At 37.9% G+C, this 16115-nt stretch overlaps 1 protein-coding gene and 1 long non-coding RNA gene across 8 annotated transcripts in view; one reads left to right on the forward strand and one right to left on the reverse strand.

The window, feature by feature from the left end:
* The window catches only part of ANKFN1 (ankyrin repeat and fibronectin type III domain containing 1), a 436237-nt gene that overhangs the window by 357210 nt on the left and 62912 nt on the right, over positions 1-16115 (forward strand). For all 5 annotated transcript variants that reach the window (XM_077164850.1, XM_077164848.1, XM_077164851.1 and 2 more), the window contains 2 exons: positions 8801-8898; positions 11350-11440. In XM_077164850.1, coding sequence (XP_077020965.1) covers positions 8801-8898; positions 11350-11440 — 189 coding nt within the window. The remainder of the gene's footprint in view (positions 1-8800; positions 8899-11349; positions 11441-16115) is intronic.
* Positions 1-16115, reverse strand: part of LOC143687670 (uncharacterized) — a 177454-nt gene that overhangs the window by 99425 nt on the left and 61914 nt on the right. The window lies entirely within an intron of this gene.

A 16115-nucleotide genomic window follows, 5' to 3' on the forward strand; every position in this document is an offset into this window, starting at 1 on the left:
TTTTATTTAGAAAACCAAAGGGATAAGGGAAAGATTCAATTTAGATAAGAACCATATGGGATGAATTATTAGAAAGCAAATAAAGAAGCAGATTGATAAAACCAAAAAATTGGTTTCTGAGAGGCAGTGTGGACAAGTGAAGTGCACAAGAGGCTAGGAATCTGGAAATTGGTCTCCATCTCTACCACTGACTGGGCAGCTTAATAAGCAACTTCCATTCCATTTTTTTGTGGTTATTTGTAGTACTTATGTACTGTCTAAAACCCTGAAAATTTTGGTATTTCTCCTTTCTGTCTTTATCTGCGTGTGCCTCTATTGTATGGCAGGCAATACTGAGCCAGTGCACAATGTACACAGATAGGCACATATTTTTGTGGATGGCAGAATCTGACAATAAATAAACAAATATATCCTTTCGATTCCATTTTGCTTTTAATCAGTAGTGGGTACAGGAAAGCTTTCCTAGTGTCCCCCTCCCCACTGCAAAAAAAAAAAAAAAAAAAAAAAAAAAGCCTTTTGCCCATAATTTAAATCATTGTTTTTCTAGGGAAATTTAATTTGGGAAAAAATGTTTTTCTAATTAACTGGAAGACTGTGTGCTATGCAAACAATAAAGATTCTTGTTTGAAAGTAATGCATGCCCCTGCTCCTAGGACTACCAAGGGAATTTAAAATAAAAAATGCAAGCAGCTCTGACCTCGTATTTTGCCAGAGCTAAACAGAATTCCCAGATCCAGAGTTTTCACGTCAGTTCCTAATTTAAACCCACAAGTGTTGAGCGGGTTCATGCTGCAGCAAGACACATCTTCTCATCTCTAGAAATGACTGTATTTGATCTCTCTTTGGGTTTCTCGGCACATCTCTCTTTCCCTCTCTCTTCCTCTTCTGCTATGGTTGGCCTGAAAGGTTAGAAACTACACAATTAGATGGATCAGTGGAAGATTTCATAATGCCCTGGTGCTGGGCTAGGCAGTCTAGCCAAATTCCGTTCATTAGCTAAGGCGCCAGGGTGAGCGTGGCCAGTAAGAATGCTGTTTTGGTTCCATAGAAGTGCTGATAGGGAATAGGAAATAAACTTTTTTGTTTTTTTGGTTTCTGAGAGGCAGTGCGGACAAGTGAAGTGCACAAGAGGCTAGGAATCTGGAAACTGGTCTCCCTCTCTACCACTGACTGGGCAGCTTAATAAGCAACTCCCATTCCATTTTTTATCATATTGTTCCCCATTCTGGCGGTTTTCTGATTCTCTATGGACTAACATCCAATTTCTATCGATCTAAGACTCCAAGAATTCTGAAGTCAAGGATCAAGTATTCAATTCACCAACATTTATGGAGGCTCATGCTCCATGTCAGGGGCTGCGCTAGGCCTTATGGATGCCAGTATTAACGAGACATGGCCCCTGCCCTCAAGGAGCTCCTTGGCTGCAGATGAAACACAGCTCTCAAAAAATCAGTACACCTTCCATGCTGGAGACCCGGGTTCAATTCCCGGAGTCTGCCTATGCCCGCCCCCCACCCCCCCAAAAAAGTCCAAAACAATCAGTCAAATACAATGGAAGGGGCTTGTTAAAATTGCTAAGGGCAATTTAGTGAGGGAGAAATATCAGGGAAAGCTTCAGAAAGGAAGGGACTTTGAATTAGGCCTGTTTAAATGATGGGGTAGACGTTTCCTTGGAAAAGGAGGACACACCAAGAGAGGAAACAGCATGAATGATGGTTCTGAGGTGGAAGGTCCTTTGATTGGTGGGGCTAAAGTGGACGGTTTGGGTGGTGCCTGGGCAAGAGGAAACAGAATATGACGTTCACAGTGTACCCCTGGTATGTGAACCAGCTTAAACAAATCTGAGCTTTGAGGCAGTTGAGACTTTGGGAAGAACCTGGACAAGAGCCGTTTTGTTTTGTTTTGTTTTTAATACACTGAATAGAAATTAATTACACTTTGCTGCAGTGTTATCTCTTTGCATATTTACTTTCCCATAGTTGGACTTCATCCTTAAAAAAGCTGACCTGCAACTTAAGTGTTATAGCTAAAGCAGGGGTATATTAAAAGTACAGTCTATACCGTGAGATTTCAGTTTTACCTGAATTTTTTACTACATTTTCTGCATGTGCACCTTAACACTTCTAGTCATGAAGTTTCTATTCTTCTCGCTGATTTTGTGACATTTCCCATCAGTTTATAGACTTCAGGTGGCAAGGCCAAATCTTCAGGAGCTTTTTTTTCTTCCTAAGCTTTTGACCTGTAGCTTATATAGCTGCCATCAAGTAAATGGTGTTGTTCAGCTAGACCTTTTCTGCCCAAACGACTATATTTCTCAAGCTTAGATAAAAATTAAATTTTTGTTAAAATAACAAAGCATCACATTTAAACACTCATAGTTACTTGATATAAATACAATGAATCACAGTTTGAGGTAGAGCCAGATTTTAAGAAATACTAGCACCTAGATTTTAGCTGGTACCTTTCTTGCTAATTTTTGACCGCTATGAGCCATTGCGTGATTAAACCCTACTTCAATTTCCCAGACCTAAGTAGAAACAGTTGCCCTGATCTTTATCTAAAATTACAAGACTCATATAGTTTTAAACTTCAGATACGCTGCCCTTCAGGCATTTACAGCAGGCTTATAAGTGATTTTCTCTTGGATTTAATATTAAGTTTTTAAACCACCTCCACACAACTTTCCAGAGAAACCCTGCCATCTTAGAACTTCCAGCTGGTTCTCAAAGTGAATAGTGTTCAGTCTATTTGGCTTCTTCCTTCTTTAAATGACCAGAAGCTTTTTTCTTGTCTACATGGCCTCAGGCCTGAAAGAGTCCACCAACCCAAGGGAGGCATAGAGGGGAAAAAAACTGTCGGTTGCCCCAGAATTAATTGTCCATTCCAACAATGAGAATTTTTCCCTCAGTGTGATCTTCTCCTTCTCTAGCCCTTTCCTTTTGAAACTCAGATGTGTTATAAAATCAAATTAGACTTAACTGCTTAAAACTATCTATTAACCACAGAACAGGCCCACACCTCCTTACAACCCTACTTCTATATGTTTTTTGCGTTGCTTTGTTTTAAAGAATCCAGGCCCTGGATTAAAGAATCCTACCTGAAACATGCTTTATAAAATACATCTCAATAGACCACGAACTGATTTATGCAAAAAATAAACTGTGGTTTCTTGAGAAATTTTAAAGATTGCATCTGTGAGCAACTTTTAATTAATCTCTTGCAAATAATCTACTGTTGTTCTGACCAACCCCCAGCTCTTCTATTGGAAAATCACCCTGAATCCTTGGCCTGGTGTCCGAAGCCCTTGATTCCCAACCTTCAGCCTGAAACTCCACCACAGCCATCAACCATGCATGTCTCTATGCAAATCAAGGATATATTTATTTCCAGAATGTTCCAATATTTTTTGCTCTTTCTCACACTTAGTCACAGATTTTTAACATTTTGTTTGTAATAACTCCCTCAATCTTTCTTTTGTTTTTCTTTATCTAGAATTAAGTACAGCATTATTCACTGATTAAAAAATTTCCCCAATTTAACTTTCAGAGACTTGGCTTCTTAAAGAGCTAGAAGTTCATCAGCAGAATTAAACATTCTGAAAAACATTATGCATGTTCTAGACTATATATTTGTAAAGAGATGAGACCTGATTTGAGAATTAATAGATAATCTTAATAATTTGATTCCAGTTAAATTTTCCAAATACTCTGAGTTTTAAAGGGCAAGCAACTAGAAATGAAGATTTACATGGGAAAAAAGAGTATCTCCATGGAAAAATAAATGTATTCTGGTAAACAGACACATGTAATATGTATACGTATGTATTTTACCTGTAAAATGTTTAGTAAACACCTTCTTTGCATCATGCACAGACGCAGGTACTACAGAAGATGAAAATGAAGTTTCTCATAATCTAAGAGAAGAGACACATACAATAAAGCATAATACAATATAGTGTAACAAATCACGGACTTACTGTATGAATAAAGGACTTCGGGAGCATAGAGACAAGAATATTGAATAATTATTCCTGAGGAATTTAGAGTTGATTTTGCTAGCTCTTAAAGGATGAATAGTGCTTCACCAAGCAAAGATTGGAAGATGAGCAAAAGGCACAGAGGCATAAAAGTACACAAAATAATCAGGTAACAGGGACTTTTCTTTGGGAAGTAACAGGAGAGGCAGGTTAATAGTGTAAGGTTGAGACCAGATGATGAAGGTCCTTGAATACCTTGTTAACAGTTCATTTTGTTTTGAAAGCAACTGGACACCAAGCAAAGATTTTAAATGAAGGAATGCAATGATTAGATCTGTGTTTTAAACTATATTTTTGACTATATTAAGAGGATTATATATACGGATGAAGAGTCATGGAAACAAAATCAATTAGAAGACTACCGCAATGAAAGCAAGCTGGGGTCTATAGTCAACAGTAGTATTGTAATATGTTTCCATTGAATGTAACAAGGCATCATGCCAAAACTAAATGTCATCAAGTGGGGGGCATGGGGGGAGGGATGTGGATTCTATGTGGAAGAAAAGGAAATGTCTTCATATAAATGATGGTGGTACCCATCTATTTAAGTAGGTTGGACTGTATGATATATGAGTAAAATTGTTTAAAAATGAACAGAGACGAACAAGTTCTAGGAAAAAAGCAAAGAGATGTACCTATTCACTGTTTGTAGGGAAGCCCCTCTGGAGAGGGTGCAGCCCCTCTGGAGAGCAGTGTGGTGGTTCCACAGGAGGCTGTGGGGTTGCCATATGATCCTGCAACCCTTTTGCTAGGTATATACCTGGAGGAACTGAAAGTGGGGACACAATGGACATTTGTACACTGGATTTGCAATGGATGGAGGTGCCCTAAGGGTACAATAACTAAGGAATGGAAGGGAAAACTGTGTTTACATACAATGGACTACAGGGGGCTGCAAGAAGGAATGAAATTGTGATGCATGCAACTAGGTGAATGAACCTTAAGGACAGTACGTTACATAACATGTCAGAAACAAAAACACAAATATTATCATGCCTTACTCATATGGATTAAATATAAAAACTTAGAAAATTGAAATCAAGAGCCTAAATTATCAGATTGGGACCTATTGTAAAGGTTCCTAGATTATAAACTCTTATAATATATATATACCCATATATATATATGGATAAAAAATAAATAAATAATAGTGGGAGATAAAGGGTAAAAAACAGGTAGATTGAAATACTGTATTCAAGAAGTCACATATATTTAGGAGCTGTAACTGATATTTCTAAACTCCAAGATACTAAGCTATTTGTGTGTAACCTGGTTGTTCCCTGAAATTTCAGGTATTTATGTGATACCCAAGACTCAGAGTTAGAGCACTAAAGCTAGGAAAGTCAGCATTACCTCATTCAGCAACCATTAAAAAAACTGGAAAAGCAATCAGATTTCATCTAGAGATATGACTAAAGCCGATCTGGACAGGACTAAGGTAAATCAGAATACTGGGTAAAGGATATGGCCCATGTGTTCAAACTTCAACCTCTGTGTGAGACTAAAGGAAGAGATATTTATTTGGTACAAAATTTATATTTTGGGTAGCACATTATCTAATTTAACTTATATGGTCAGTTTACTTGAACATCATAATGACATGGAATCTTAATAGGGTCTAAGTTGTTTTGTACAGGGGAGTGTGATACCCCAATATATCTTAGAGTAATTTGGGCAACAATGTATATCTTAGAGTAATTTGGGCAACGAATAAAAACGTACTTGCAAAGTCCCCTTGTGGGACTGGGGAGAAAGGAAGAAATATTATACTTCCCTATCTGGGGAATTCCTGATATTCTCACAAGCAGTGGGGACAACCAATTCAATAGACTGAGACCCCAGTCTTGAGGCTCACCCCCATTAGGCTTATTCCTGCAAAGGAGAAGCTAAGCCTACTGATAATTATACCTAAGAGTCACCCCCAGAGAACCTCTTTTGTTGTTCAGATGTGGCCTCTCTCTCTCTAAGCCAACTTGGCAGGTGAACTAACGGTCCTCCCCATTATGTGGGACATGACTCCCAGGGGTGTGAATCTCCCTGGCAATGTGGGACCTGAATTCCAGGGATAAGCCAGGACCCAGCATCATAGGAATGAGAAAGCTTTCTTGACCAAAAGAGGGAAGAGAGAAATGAGACAAAATAAAGTCTCAGTGGCTGAGAGATATCAAACAGAATTGGGAGGTTATCCTAGAGGTTATTCTTAAGCATTACATAGATATCCCTTTTTAGTTTATGGTGTATTGGAGTGGCTAGAGGGAAGTATCTGAAACTGTTGAACAACTGTGTTCCAGTAGTCTTGATTCTTGAAGAAGACTGTATGACTATATCACTTTTATAATGTAACTGTGAGATTGTGAAAACCTTGTATCTGATGCTCGTTTTATCTAGGGTGTGGATAGATGAGTAGTGTATATATATATATATATATATATATATATATATATGGGTATTTATGTGACACCCAAGACTCAGAGTTAGAGCACTAAAGCTAGGAAAGTCAGCCTTACCTCATTCAAGAACCATTAAAAAAGCTGAAAAAGGAATCAGATTTCATCTAGAGATATGAATAAAGCTGGTCTGGATAGGACTAAGGTAAATCAGAATACTGGGTATTTTTATCCATATATATGGATAAAAAACAAAAAATAATAGTGGGAGATAAAGGGTAAAAATGGGTAGATTGAAATACTATGGGTCATTGAGAGGTAGGGGTAAGGGGTACAGGATGTATGAGTTCTTTTTCTGTTTTTATTTTTTTCTAGAGTGATGCAAATGTTCTAAAAATGATCATGGTAAAGACTACACAACTACGTGATGATATTGTGAGCCACTGATTGTATAATATGGTTGACTGTACATGTGTAGATATTTCTCAATAAAAATGTTTTTTTAAAAAAAAAAAAAAGACTATTGCAGATTTGGCGCTCATATTATAAAGGCCTGCACTAGGGTAACTGCAGTTTGAGCAGGAGAAAGGAATTTAGGGAAGACATTTTAAAGGTAGATTAGTGATCAACTGATTGTGAGGAATTGGGGGAAAACAGGAAGCAAGGATTCTTCTGAGATTTTTGGTTGGGTGGTTGGATATATGGCATTGCCATAAGCTGAAATTGAGAAAATGAAGAGAGGTTTATTTGGGCAAGGAGAAGTACTGGGGACACTCAAGTGGAGATGTACAGGAGGAATTCAGAATGTAAGTGGGAGGTTAGACCTAAAATTACAGTTTTGAGAGTCATAGTTGGAGACATGAAAGTCGGTAAGGGTAAAATGTAGAGTGAAATGAGAGCCAAAACCCAGACCTCCAAGGAATATCACACCAAAGGGAGAAAGAAAGGAAGAGCCAGGAAACGCTTGCATAGTGGCAAGTTTTCTTACTCAAAGAGGTAGGAGAAGTCAGGATGCAACTGAAACCAAGAGGGAAAAAAGTTTCAAAAAGTGGGGGATGCTAAAAGCCACAGGATTTTCCAAGAAGGGTCTATTGCTGCTAATCAGAGAACTAGGAATTTGGGGAGAATGAATTCAAGGGAGTGAGGAGAACAAGCTAGATTCCCAGGAGCAAAATGAAGGGAAGATGATGCAGGGGCAGCAACTTTATAGCAAGGGAATGGTGTATTTCCCGTGGGCAGCAGTAGGATTTAGGGGATGGTTTTGTTCTGAAGTGTTAAAGTGCCACAGAAAGTATAGTTCAAGCCTGAAGGACCATAGCTTGTCATGGTGAGGTTTAAGAACTGATGATGCACAATTTATCTTTCCTACACATGGTTTTTTCAACCAATGGAAAATTTTATAAAAAGAACATGGTCTCAGGGTAAAATGGGCTGTTGGAGTTAGATGACTTAACTTAACTATGAATGAACACTCACACTGGGGATGCCAGGGGGGAGAGAAGAATTGAACCGCCACAAACCCCAGGCTAGGGCTGAAGAGGAGCCAGTGAGAAAGTTTGGAAGAAAGGATCAGGGAAAAGTAGGAAAGCAAGTGTATGAGATGCCAGAGGAAGAGAACGTTTTCAGAAGGACAAGATGCAAAATATTCAGAAGAAAATAAAAGTAGGCATCTTGATTGGCATAAGAATTGTTGGGACCTTGAATGAGCATTTTCCAGTGGAATGGTGAGACAGAAACCAGACTCAGGGAGTGACTAGAAGGTAATATCCTAATGTACCAATTACTTCTAACATGCAGTAAATAATTTATCTTCTACATGCAATGAACTTTTATATATAATGCACCTGGGTATGTGTCTCTATACATATTAATATACAAAGAATATACATATACACATATACACATGCTCATGCACACACACATACACATATACATACCATACAGCAATGGTCTCATGGAAAATACAGATAATATAAATTATATCTCACATTAAGAACATTACAGTATACATTATATTTATTGAGGTTTAAAAAATCATAGGGTATATTAATCACTTTTGAATTACTGCTTTTTATCCCCTTCTTATTTTAAAAATAATTGTGAATTTGGAAACTGACCATCCCAAGGATGATTGTTAGATATGTCAATATTGGGAATTGGGGGTAAGCTTACTGTTTTTGAGAGGGATTATATGCCAGAGTTTCTAAGCTGTTTCTTGATATATAACTAAATTTGATGTCCTCCCTTCTCCTTCTCCTTCCTTCTGTCCCTCCTCCTCCTTCTACTCCTCCTCCTCTCTCCTTTCTTTCTCTCTCTTCTCTCTTCTCTTCTCTTCCCTTCTCTCTCTCCATACCCTCCACAAACCATCTGTTTCCAGTGGAATGGAGCATGTCTAAAGACTTTTCTCCTTTGGCTGGAGAAATAATCATGGATAACCTGCAGACTCTGAGATGCACAATCACAGGACTTACAAGGGTAAATGCCAAATCCTCCCCTTATTTTTCCCATTTTCCCATCCCTGACATTTGTGTTGGGATTTTGGTTGTGAATGCCTATTCTGGAAGCAACAGCCAACACCCCATCCTCTGGAAACAACTGCCAGTCATTAAGCATGATACGTCTGGTATCCATAATCTTAATTTCACAAAGGAGTAAGCACACAGCATGAATCACTTTGTAAACTGTCATGTTCTAAGGAGATCAGAAAAAGACTGGCCTCATGCAAGCCTTGAAAGCTGCAGCTTTCTGGATCATGGTTTAATCTTGTGGGGGGATCAAAGGCTCTGAGAGATCCAATTTTGACTCCACCCCCATCTGATGGTAAAAATAACAGCCTCATCTAACCCTCACCCCCAGTACCTCGGTTGAGATCAGTCATCAATTGGAGTCACACAATTTCCTGAGAGAAATCCTTTCCCCTTGCTTAAAAAAAAAAAAAAACTGTGCAAATCTGCTTTCATATGGAAGAAACTATATATGGTAGAGCTGTATTTCTTAGTAACCTGAACAATTTAAACTGTGAATGTAAAACTGAAGCAAACTGTGCTCATTTGTTTACCAATCTAAACTAAAATTCTAATTATTTATGGAACTATGAGCTATATCAAAATTGTTAAAAATAAATACACCTAGTGAAAAAGTTCAAACTGGAGCAGACCCTAGATTTCCTTAATAATTAAAAAGCAGTATGACTGGATCATCAAAATCTTTTTAAAGTGAACCTAAATCATGTCTGTATTTTTGGTCCATTTCAAATAATTACTATAGACATATAATAACATCAATATAAGACCCTCACACAGTAGAGGTGGGAGGAGGATCATTCGTTGTTGTTTCTAAAATATGAATTAATTAAGACACTTATTTTTAAAATATAATCCTGAAACCCAGTATTAAAAAGCTGTTAGGTTGCACCTCTTCAAGTTTGGGTCAGTTTATTCTAATAGAATTCTTGGTGGTTAGATCACCGCCACAGAATCCTGCCTGTTAGCCCTCATCAGACATCCATACCAGGCGCTGAAACTGCGGATTGAGAGAGCAAACAACCCCCCCAGTGGGTGGACCCCAGAGATGGTATCAGCAGAAGATTGATCCCCAACCCAATAGCTCACGTGATGGAAGAGGGCTAGAAGGGAACCCTAGAGAATTTTCACTGCTTAAAAGAAAAAGTGATATGGGGATAAAAATGGAAAACTCTCCATAGAGAATTTCTCTAATATCTGAACTAATTTTTATAGGGATTAAGGTTTTCCACTTGGCTGTCCAAAGAGGGCAATGCAGACACTATCCTAATCATATAAAAGCCTGGGAGTAGATTTACACTTTTACAGAACCCCCATAACTTTGTGGCACATTAGAAATCCATTTTTAACTTAAAAAATTAACTTCATAATATGGCTAGGCCAATATTATTCAATCCCTAGCAAAGGCTCTACAAAGATGTACTATTTATTTTCTAACTTCAAACACCATTTTACAATTCAGTTTTTCCAAACAATTCATGATCAAATTCAGGCTTCTAAATATTTCTCTGGCTTCATTAAAAAACAAAATATTCACACGGTGGCTCAACAGGCAAGAACGCTTGCCTGCCGTGCCCAAGGACCCAGGTTCGATTCCTGGTGCCTGCCCAAAAAAAAAAAAAAAAATTCACATAACAAAAATATAAAACCATACAAAACATTTGAAAAAATTATCAGCAAACAAAACAACTCCAAAATTCTTAATGCCATAAAAAAGACATCAAAGAGTATAAGCCATTGTTTTAATGTTGAAGTAACATCTAAGAGTTAATAAAAAAAAAAAGTTTGAACAACTGAATGAAGGATATTTATTGCAACACTATTATTATTATAATGGAAATAATCTAACTGTCCATCAATGGGGGATTGGTTACATGTAAGATGGCACTTGCCCACAGTGAAATACTATGCAGCCACTAAAAGAATGAAACATCTTTAATTAATTATTAATTAATTAATATTTTTCTGGTATTAATCTGGAAAAATGTTCATTATAACCTATTGATTTAATAGAACAAGTTGCCCAGCTAAAAGAGGTAATGGTGGTTGCCTCTGGAGGAGGAAAATCAGGACAAAGAAAAGAGGATGGAGTTTGCTGTTTTTGATAAACAAATCTGTAGAACTGTGTGATTTTTTAAACTTGGTGTATATTTTTTTATCAAGAAAAATAATTATGATATTCCAATTCTGGGGAAAAAAAAGAAAGTACACATAAACTCAGAAGGTACTCCAAATGTGTTTTTTATGGTAATATAATAATCAAGAAAAGCCAGAAAGCTAAAGTATGAGCTGGTGGAGTCCACAGTGATGGACAAGTTAACCAGATGCAGGAATCTGTTTCTAGGGTAAAACTGATTAAATAATATATCTGATGGAACTTTCTCTCTATTTCAATATTTTGCAGGGCCAAAAGTATTTTATTCAAGTCTCAGCTTATAACATGAAAGGATGGGGGCCTGCTCAGACCACAACACCGGCCTGTGCCTCTCCTTCCAGTAGGTGGTGGTTATGAACCCTCTTCAGCCTGGAAACAGGCTCCAACTCCCACTCCATCCTCCGGTGCCACTGCCATTCCTTCCTCTCACTGCTTGGGACCTCCTCAGGATAGCACCCTGGGCTGAACAATGAATGATTCCTCAACAGAAGTGTTCTGCTAGGAAGCAGCTCAGTGGAATGAAAGGAGAAGGAATTTGGAACCTACAAGACCAAATTTGAAACCCTTTACACATTTTATGGGCTGTGTGATCTTCAAGTTACTTAAAGCCTTTGAGTCTCAATTTGACCTCTGTAGGATGAGTCTGATGATACCCCTTCATAGGGTTGCCATATGATGGAGTGAGAGAGCACTGTGCTACTGTAGGTAGAGGGGCTGGCCCTGAGGACATATGGTCCATTCTGTCAGAAGAAAAGCTTCCTTGCTAACAGGTTCAATCTCCTACAAACATAATCTCTAGCATTTGTTGTAGCGGCCGAGAAACCTAGCAAATCCTCTTCTAATTATTTGAAGATTAATAATTTATGCCTGGTATGTTTAGTAACTCTCTATTAAACAGAAAATTTAATTAACGAGGACAAACATCTCCAAACATACCCTATGATAGATTTTTCTACATAACAAGACTATTGCTCTGAATTATATTTTCATTTTTTAAATCTTCACTAATATGATAGCTAAAAATGGTATCAGTATGCTTCCTGTGAAAGTACAAACTGCTACATTCTCTGTGGAAAGAAACGTGTCATCATACATCATCCTTCTTAAGAAAGCCCATACCCTTTTACCCCATAATTCCACATCTAGGAACCTAACCTATGCACTCAAATGATTTTGTACAAATGTGCACTGCAGCAGTATATTGATAATAGCGAACTACGTGTAGTAGGAAGTGTAAATATCCAATATTAATGTAATGGTTAAATATAGTATGACATATCTATATCCATATCACAGAACAAAATGCAGCCGCTAAAAATGGCATTTAAAAAAAAGTTGTATGAAAGAAATTCCCACAAATAAGTGTTGTGTAAAATTAAAATGTAAAATGGTTTTTCCATATAAAATCTAAACAATACCTATGCTATGGTTAGGTATTTCTGCATATAACTAACAAAATTTAATACTGGCTATTTGGGTTGTAGGATTGTGGGTGCTTTTAGTGTTCTTTTTTATATATTATTTATTTTCAACTTTTTTTTGTTTTGTTTTGTTTTTATATTTTTCAACTTTTATAACATCCCTTTACCCAGGATCAACCATGGATCAGACTATTATGGAATTTTACATCCAGTTTCTCACATAATCCACAAAATAATCCTTCAACATTGTTCCTGTCTTATAAGCATCATCATCACCATCTACATTACTATCAACACCAAAGCTAATGTTTATAAGACTCACTTGTATGTCCGAGTACTTACATGGATAACTCATTTAATCTTCCTAACAAACTGATGAGGAAGTTTTTATTATTAGACCCATTTTACTGATGAGGTTAACTGTGAACACAGAGACACATACATACAGAACCAAAATCTCACACTTAATGGAAGCACTGGAGTCAGGTCCAAACTCCATGGCCTGTGTTTCCAATGACTATTCTATCCTCCTTCTCTATTAATAAGGAAAGTGGAATTCAGAGAGAATGTTGCTTTGCCCAAGGTCTGGTACATGGCTGAGCCAGGATTTGAGCCAGAATTGGTTTGTCCCCTGTCATGTTTTCTAACCTGTGGTAATCAAGTGCCTGTTATCAGACAGATAGGAAACTCAGAGCCAGCCAACCACGCCTGGCCACTGTCTTTGGTGGATTCAGTTAACTGGGGGTCATATAGCGCCACCTGGGACCACCAGCGTTAGGGATCTCTGAAGCCTCTGCCTCCCTCAACATTTGATGTTTTAACGATTGCATTCACATTTGGAGGTTTTTCGCTTTGAAGATTTACCAGAAACACAAACTATGAATATTACAAGATTAGTATGTTAAGGGAACCAATCTCATTCCAGGAAAAAAAAAAAAACATATGTTTCACTGGGGATGGCAGGACAGAAAGGACCAAACATTTTTTTAAAATGCTAATCTCAGTTGACCTGAGTGGAAAGTGGAGTAGGGAGAAACCCACTCCAAATGCAAATCCTGTTCTTTATATGGACACATTTACTTATGAAGCGTCAGATGTTCAGGTTCTATAAATGCAAATTCTCTTCAGACAGCCATTTGAAGAGGTCTCTGCAGAATGACAAGACAAAGCCTGGGAGGAGTCACTGATTAATTGGTAATTAACATAGCATTCCAAATGCTTTCTAAAACAGCATGTTTGGTTAGTAGGGGTAAACCGGCAAATAGCTGAAAGCCTAAAATGTGGTTATAGATGCTACAGACATGCCATATCGCTTGGAAAGAACAATATAAAAACACTTCAGTTCTATTTATAAACAGAGTACAACACTGTGATGTAACATATGTGGGTATTCAGATACTTACTGGAGGACAATGTATTCTAACAGGACACAGTAATTGGAAATTCAGTAATATGTTCCAATAAGCTATAAAACTTGTTTTCTAAATATTTTTACAAAAGGCCTAAATGTGTTTTTATAGACTCATGTTATGTAGTATGGTACATAATAAGAGAAAAGGACCCAGACAGGCTTGTCTGAGTTACGATCAGGAAAGCTCTGATTCAATCGCCAGTGAATGTAAGCTCTGCATCGTATTGCAGTTGAAGTGTCTCATTACCCGAACAGTTAACTGTATTATGTGGCACAATCTACTCTTTTCCTACCACACTATGTTTATTCTTGTCAGGTTTCTGATTTCTTAATCTATTTTCAATTTTCTCCCTCATCCCTAAAGTACCCTATTTTATGTAGTTGTCAGAACCTTCAAAACAACTATGAGAAAAATTCATTCTTTATAAAAATCTTGGCATCTTGTCTATGCCCACTTGGGCTGTAATTTAGCAATAGCAATTTTCAAATGTATCTTAAAGTCCTCAGATCGGGCTCACCTTTGATGTCACAGGGCTCAGCTGAAAGAGCCAGATCCATCTCAGCTCCTGCTTGCGTTAATGGCAGTGTCAATGCTCAATAGAATGTATGGACATGTTCTTGGCCCCGTCATAATTCAGCCACCCCGGAGTCTCACTAAGCAAACAACGTTGCTTATCTTATCTTGAGCATGTCATTCACCCAACTAAGGGAACAAACTTTTAATGGCCTTTGGGAATCCATGATGGCAACTTTGGGAACCTGGATGCCAGGTCACCAGTAGTTTGTCTCCTTAGCATTTCAAAATTTCCCTATCTTGTCCCACCTGAATACCATCATGCTTCTATTCACAATGCCTCACCAGCCTTTAATGGGTATCTCCCATGTGCCTACAAGAGTAAAGCACTACTTTACTTACTTCATTTTAAACTCAAATAACCTAAAGAGAGATTCAAAAACTAACTTCACAAAGAAGAAACCTGAGGCAAAGAGCAATTAAGTCTCAGTTCCTGCCCACAAGAGAGTCTACAAAAGGCACCTATGCCAATGTCTGTCTACAGATGACCACAGTAAGCCACTCCAGGCAAACTTCTGTCCCTTGTCCCCAAAAGAAATTTAAAAATATACATCTGTGGTATAATGAAGTGACTATTCTATGGAGCGTCACAAAACTACATTATAGTCCTGGATGACACCAACAGGCTGAGTATCAAAAGGCTGGAATCTCTGGGTCTCAGTCTTCTGAGAGGTTACAATAGAGAAGGGCACATGGGGCAGGGCAGGAGAAAGAAGGGTTGGACATTCTGCAAGGCCTCCTTCTTCATAGGCTATCATCCCATAATATGAAACATGGTGTTTCCAAACTCATTACTCAGGGAATTAGCTCTCCATCAATGAATTCCCTTCTTTTTAAGTTACTGTTTGCAGAACGTCTGCAATGTAATGGACATGGTTACAGTTGCCAATACACATCTTCTCACTGAATCCTCACAAACATCCTGCAGGGAAACTGTCCTCCTCTTTTAAATTAAGGGGCAGAGGCTCTGTCACCACAAGTAACTTTCCTAGAAACACTGAGCTGTGAATTCACACAGCCAGGATTCACATCCAAGCTTGTCTGAATCCAGAGCCTGTACCTCCTAGCTGTGTCACACTGCTAGGTCACAGATGGACCGATGCAGAGTACTTTCACCTAACTGCAACTGCACAGCATCTGCTTAAGTCTCTGAATTTTAAATATGGGGTCCCATATTTTAAAATAATGTGAGGCAGGGACAGATCTGAAACTTATTCAACTAGAATTTAACCAAGGCACTCTATTGGTTAGTTAGTTCATAACTGGATCGTTAATTGATAACTTGGTTAGTTAGTTCCTAACTGGCTTTTCTGAGGAAGAATGATTAGCAATTTCAGGGAAGGAATTTCAACCAAGAACCACTTTAGGTTGTGGCTTTTAAAAGGTTGAGCAAGTATAGATGAGAGATAACGAATAGGGGGAAGAAGAGATGGATGATGAAATGACTAACCTGCTGAAAATAAAATCAAGAACTGGAGACAGTAGAATTACAGTCTTGACATTAGTCTCATACTGGTTATTACTCTTGATATCATTATAGCCAAATGGAATGAAAATAGAAGGGGGAGAGAAATCTCAGTGGGTACTGCAATTTAAATTTGCCATGTAA

The sequence above is a fragment of the Tamandua tetradactyla genome, chromosome 6 (assembly GCF_023851605.1).
Source record: "Tamandua tetradactyla isolate mTamTet1 chromosome 6, mTamTet1.pri, whole genome shotgun sequence".
Lineage (NCBI taxonomy): Eukaryota > Metazoa > Chordata > Mammalia > Pilosa > Myrmecophagidae > Tamandua > Tamandua tetradactyla.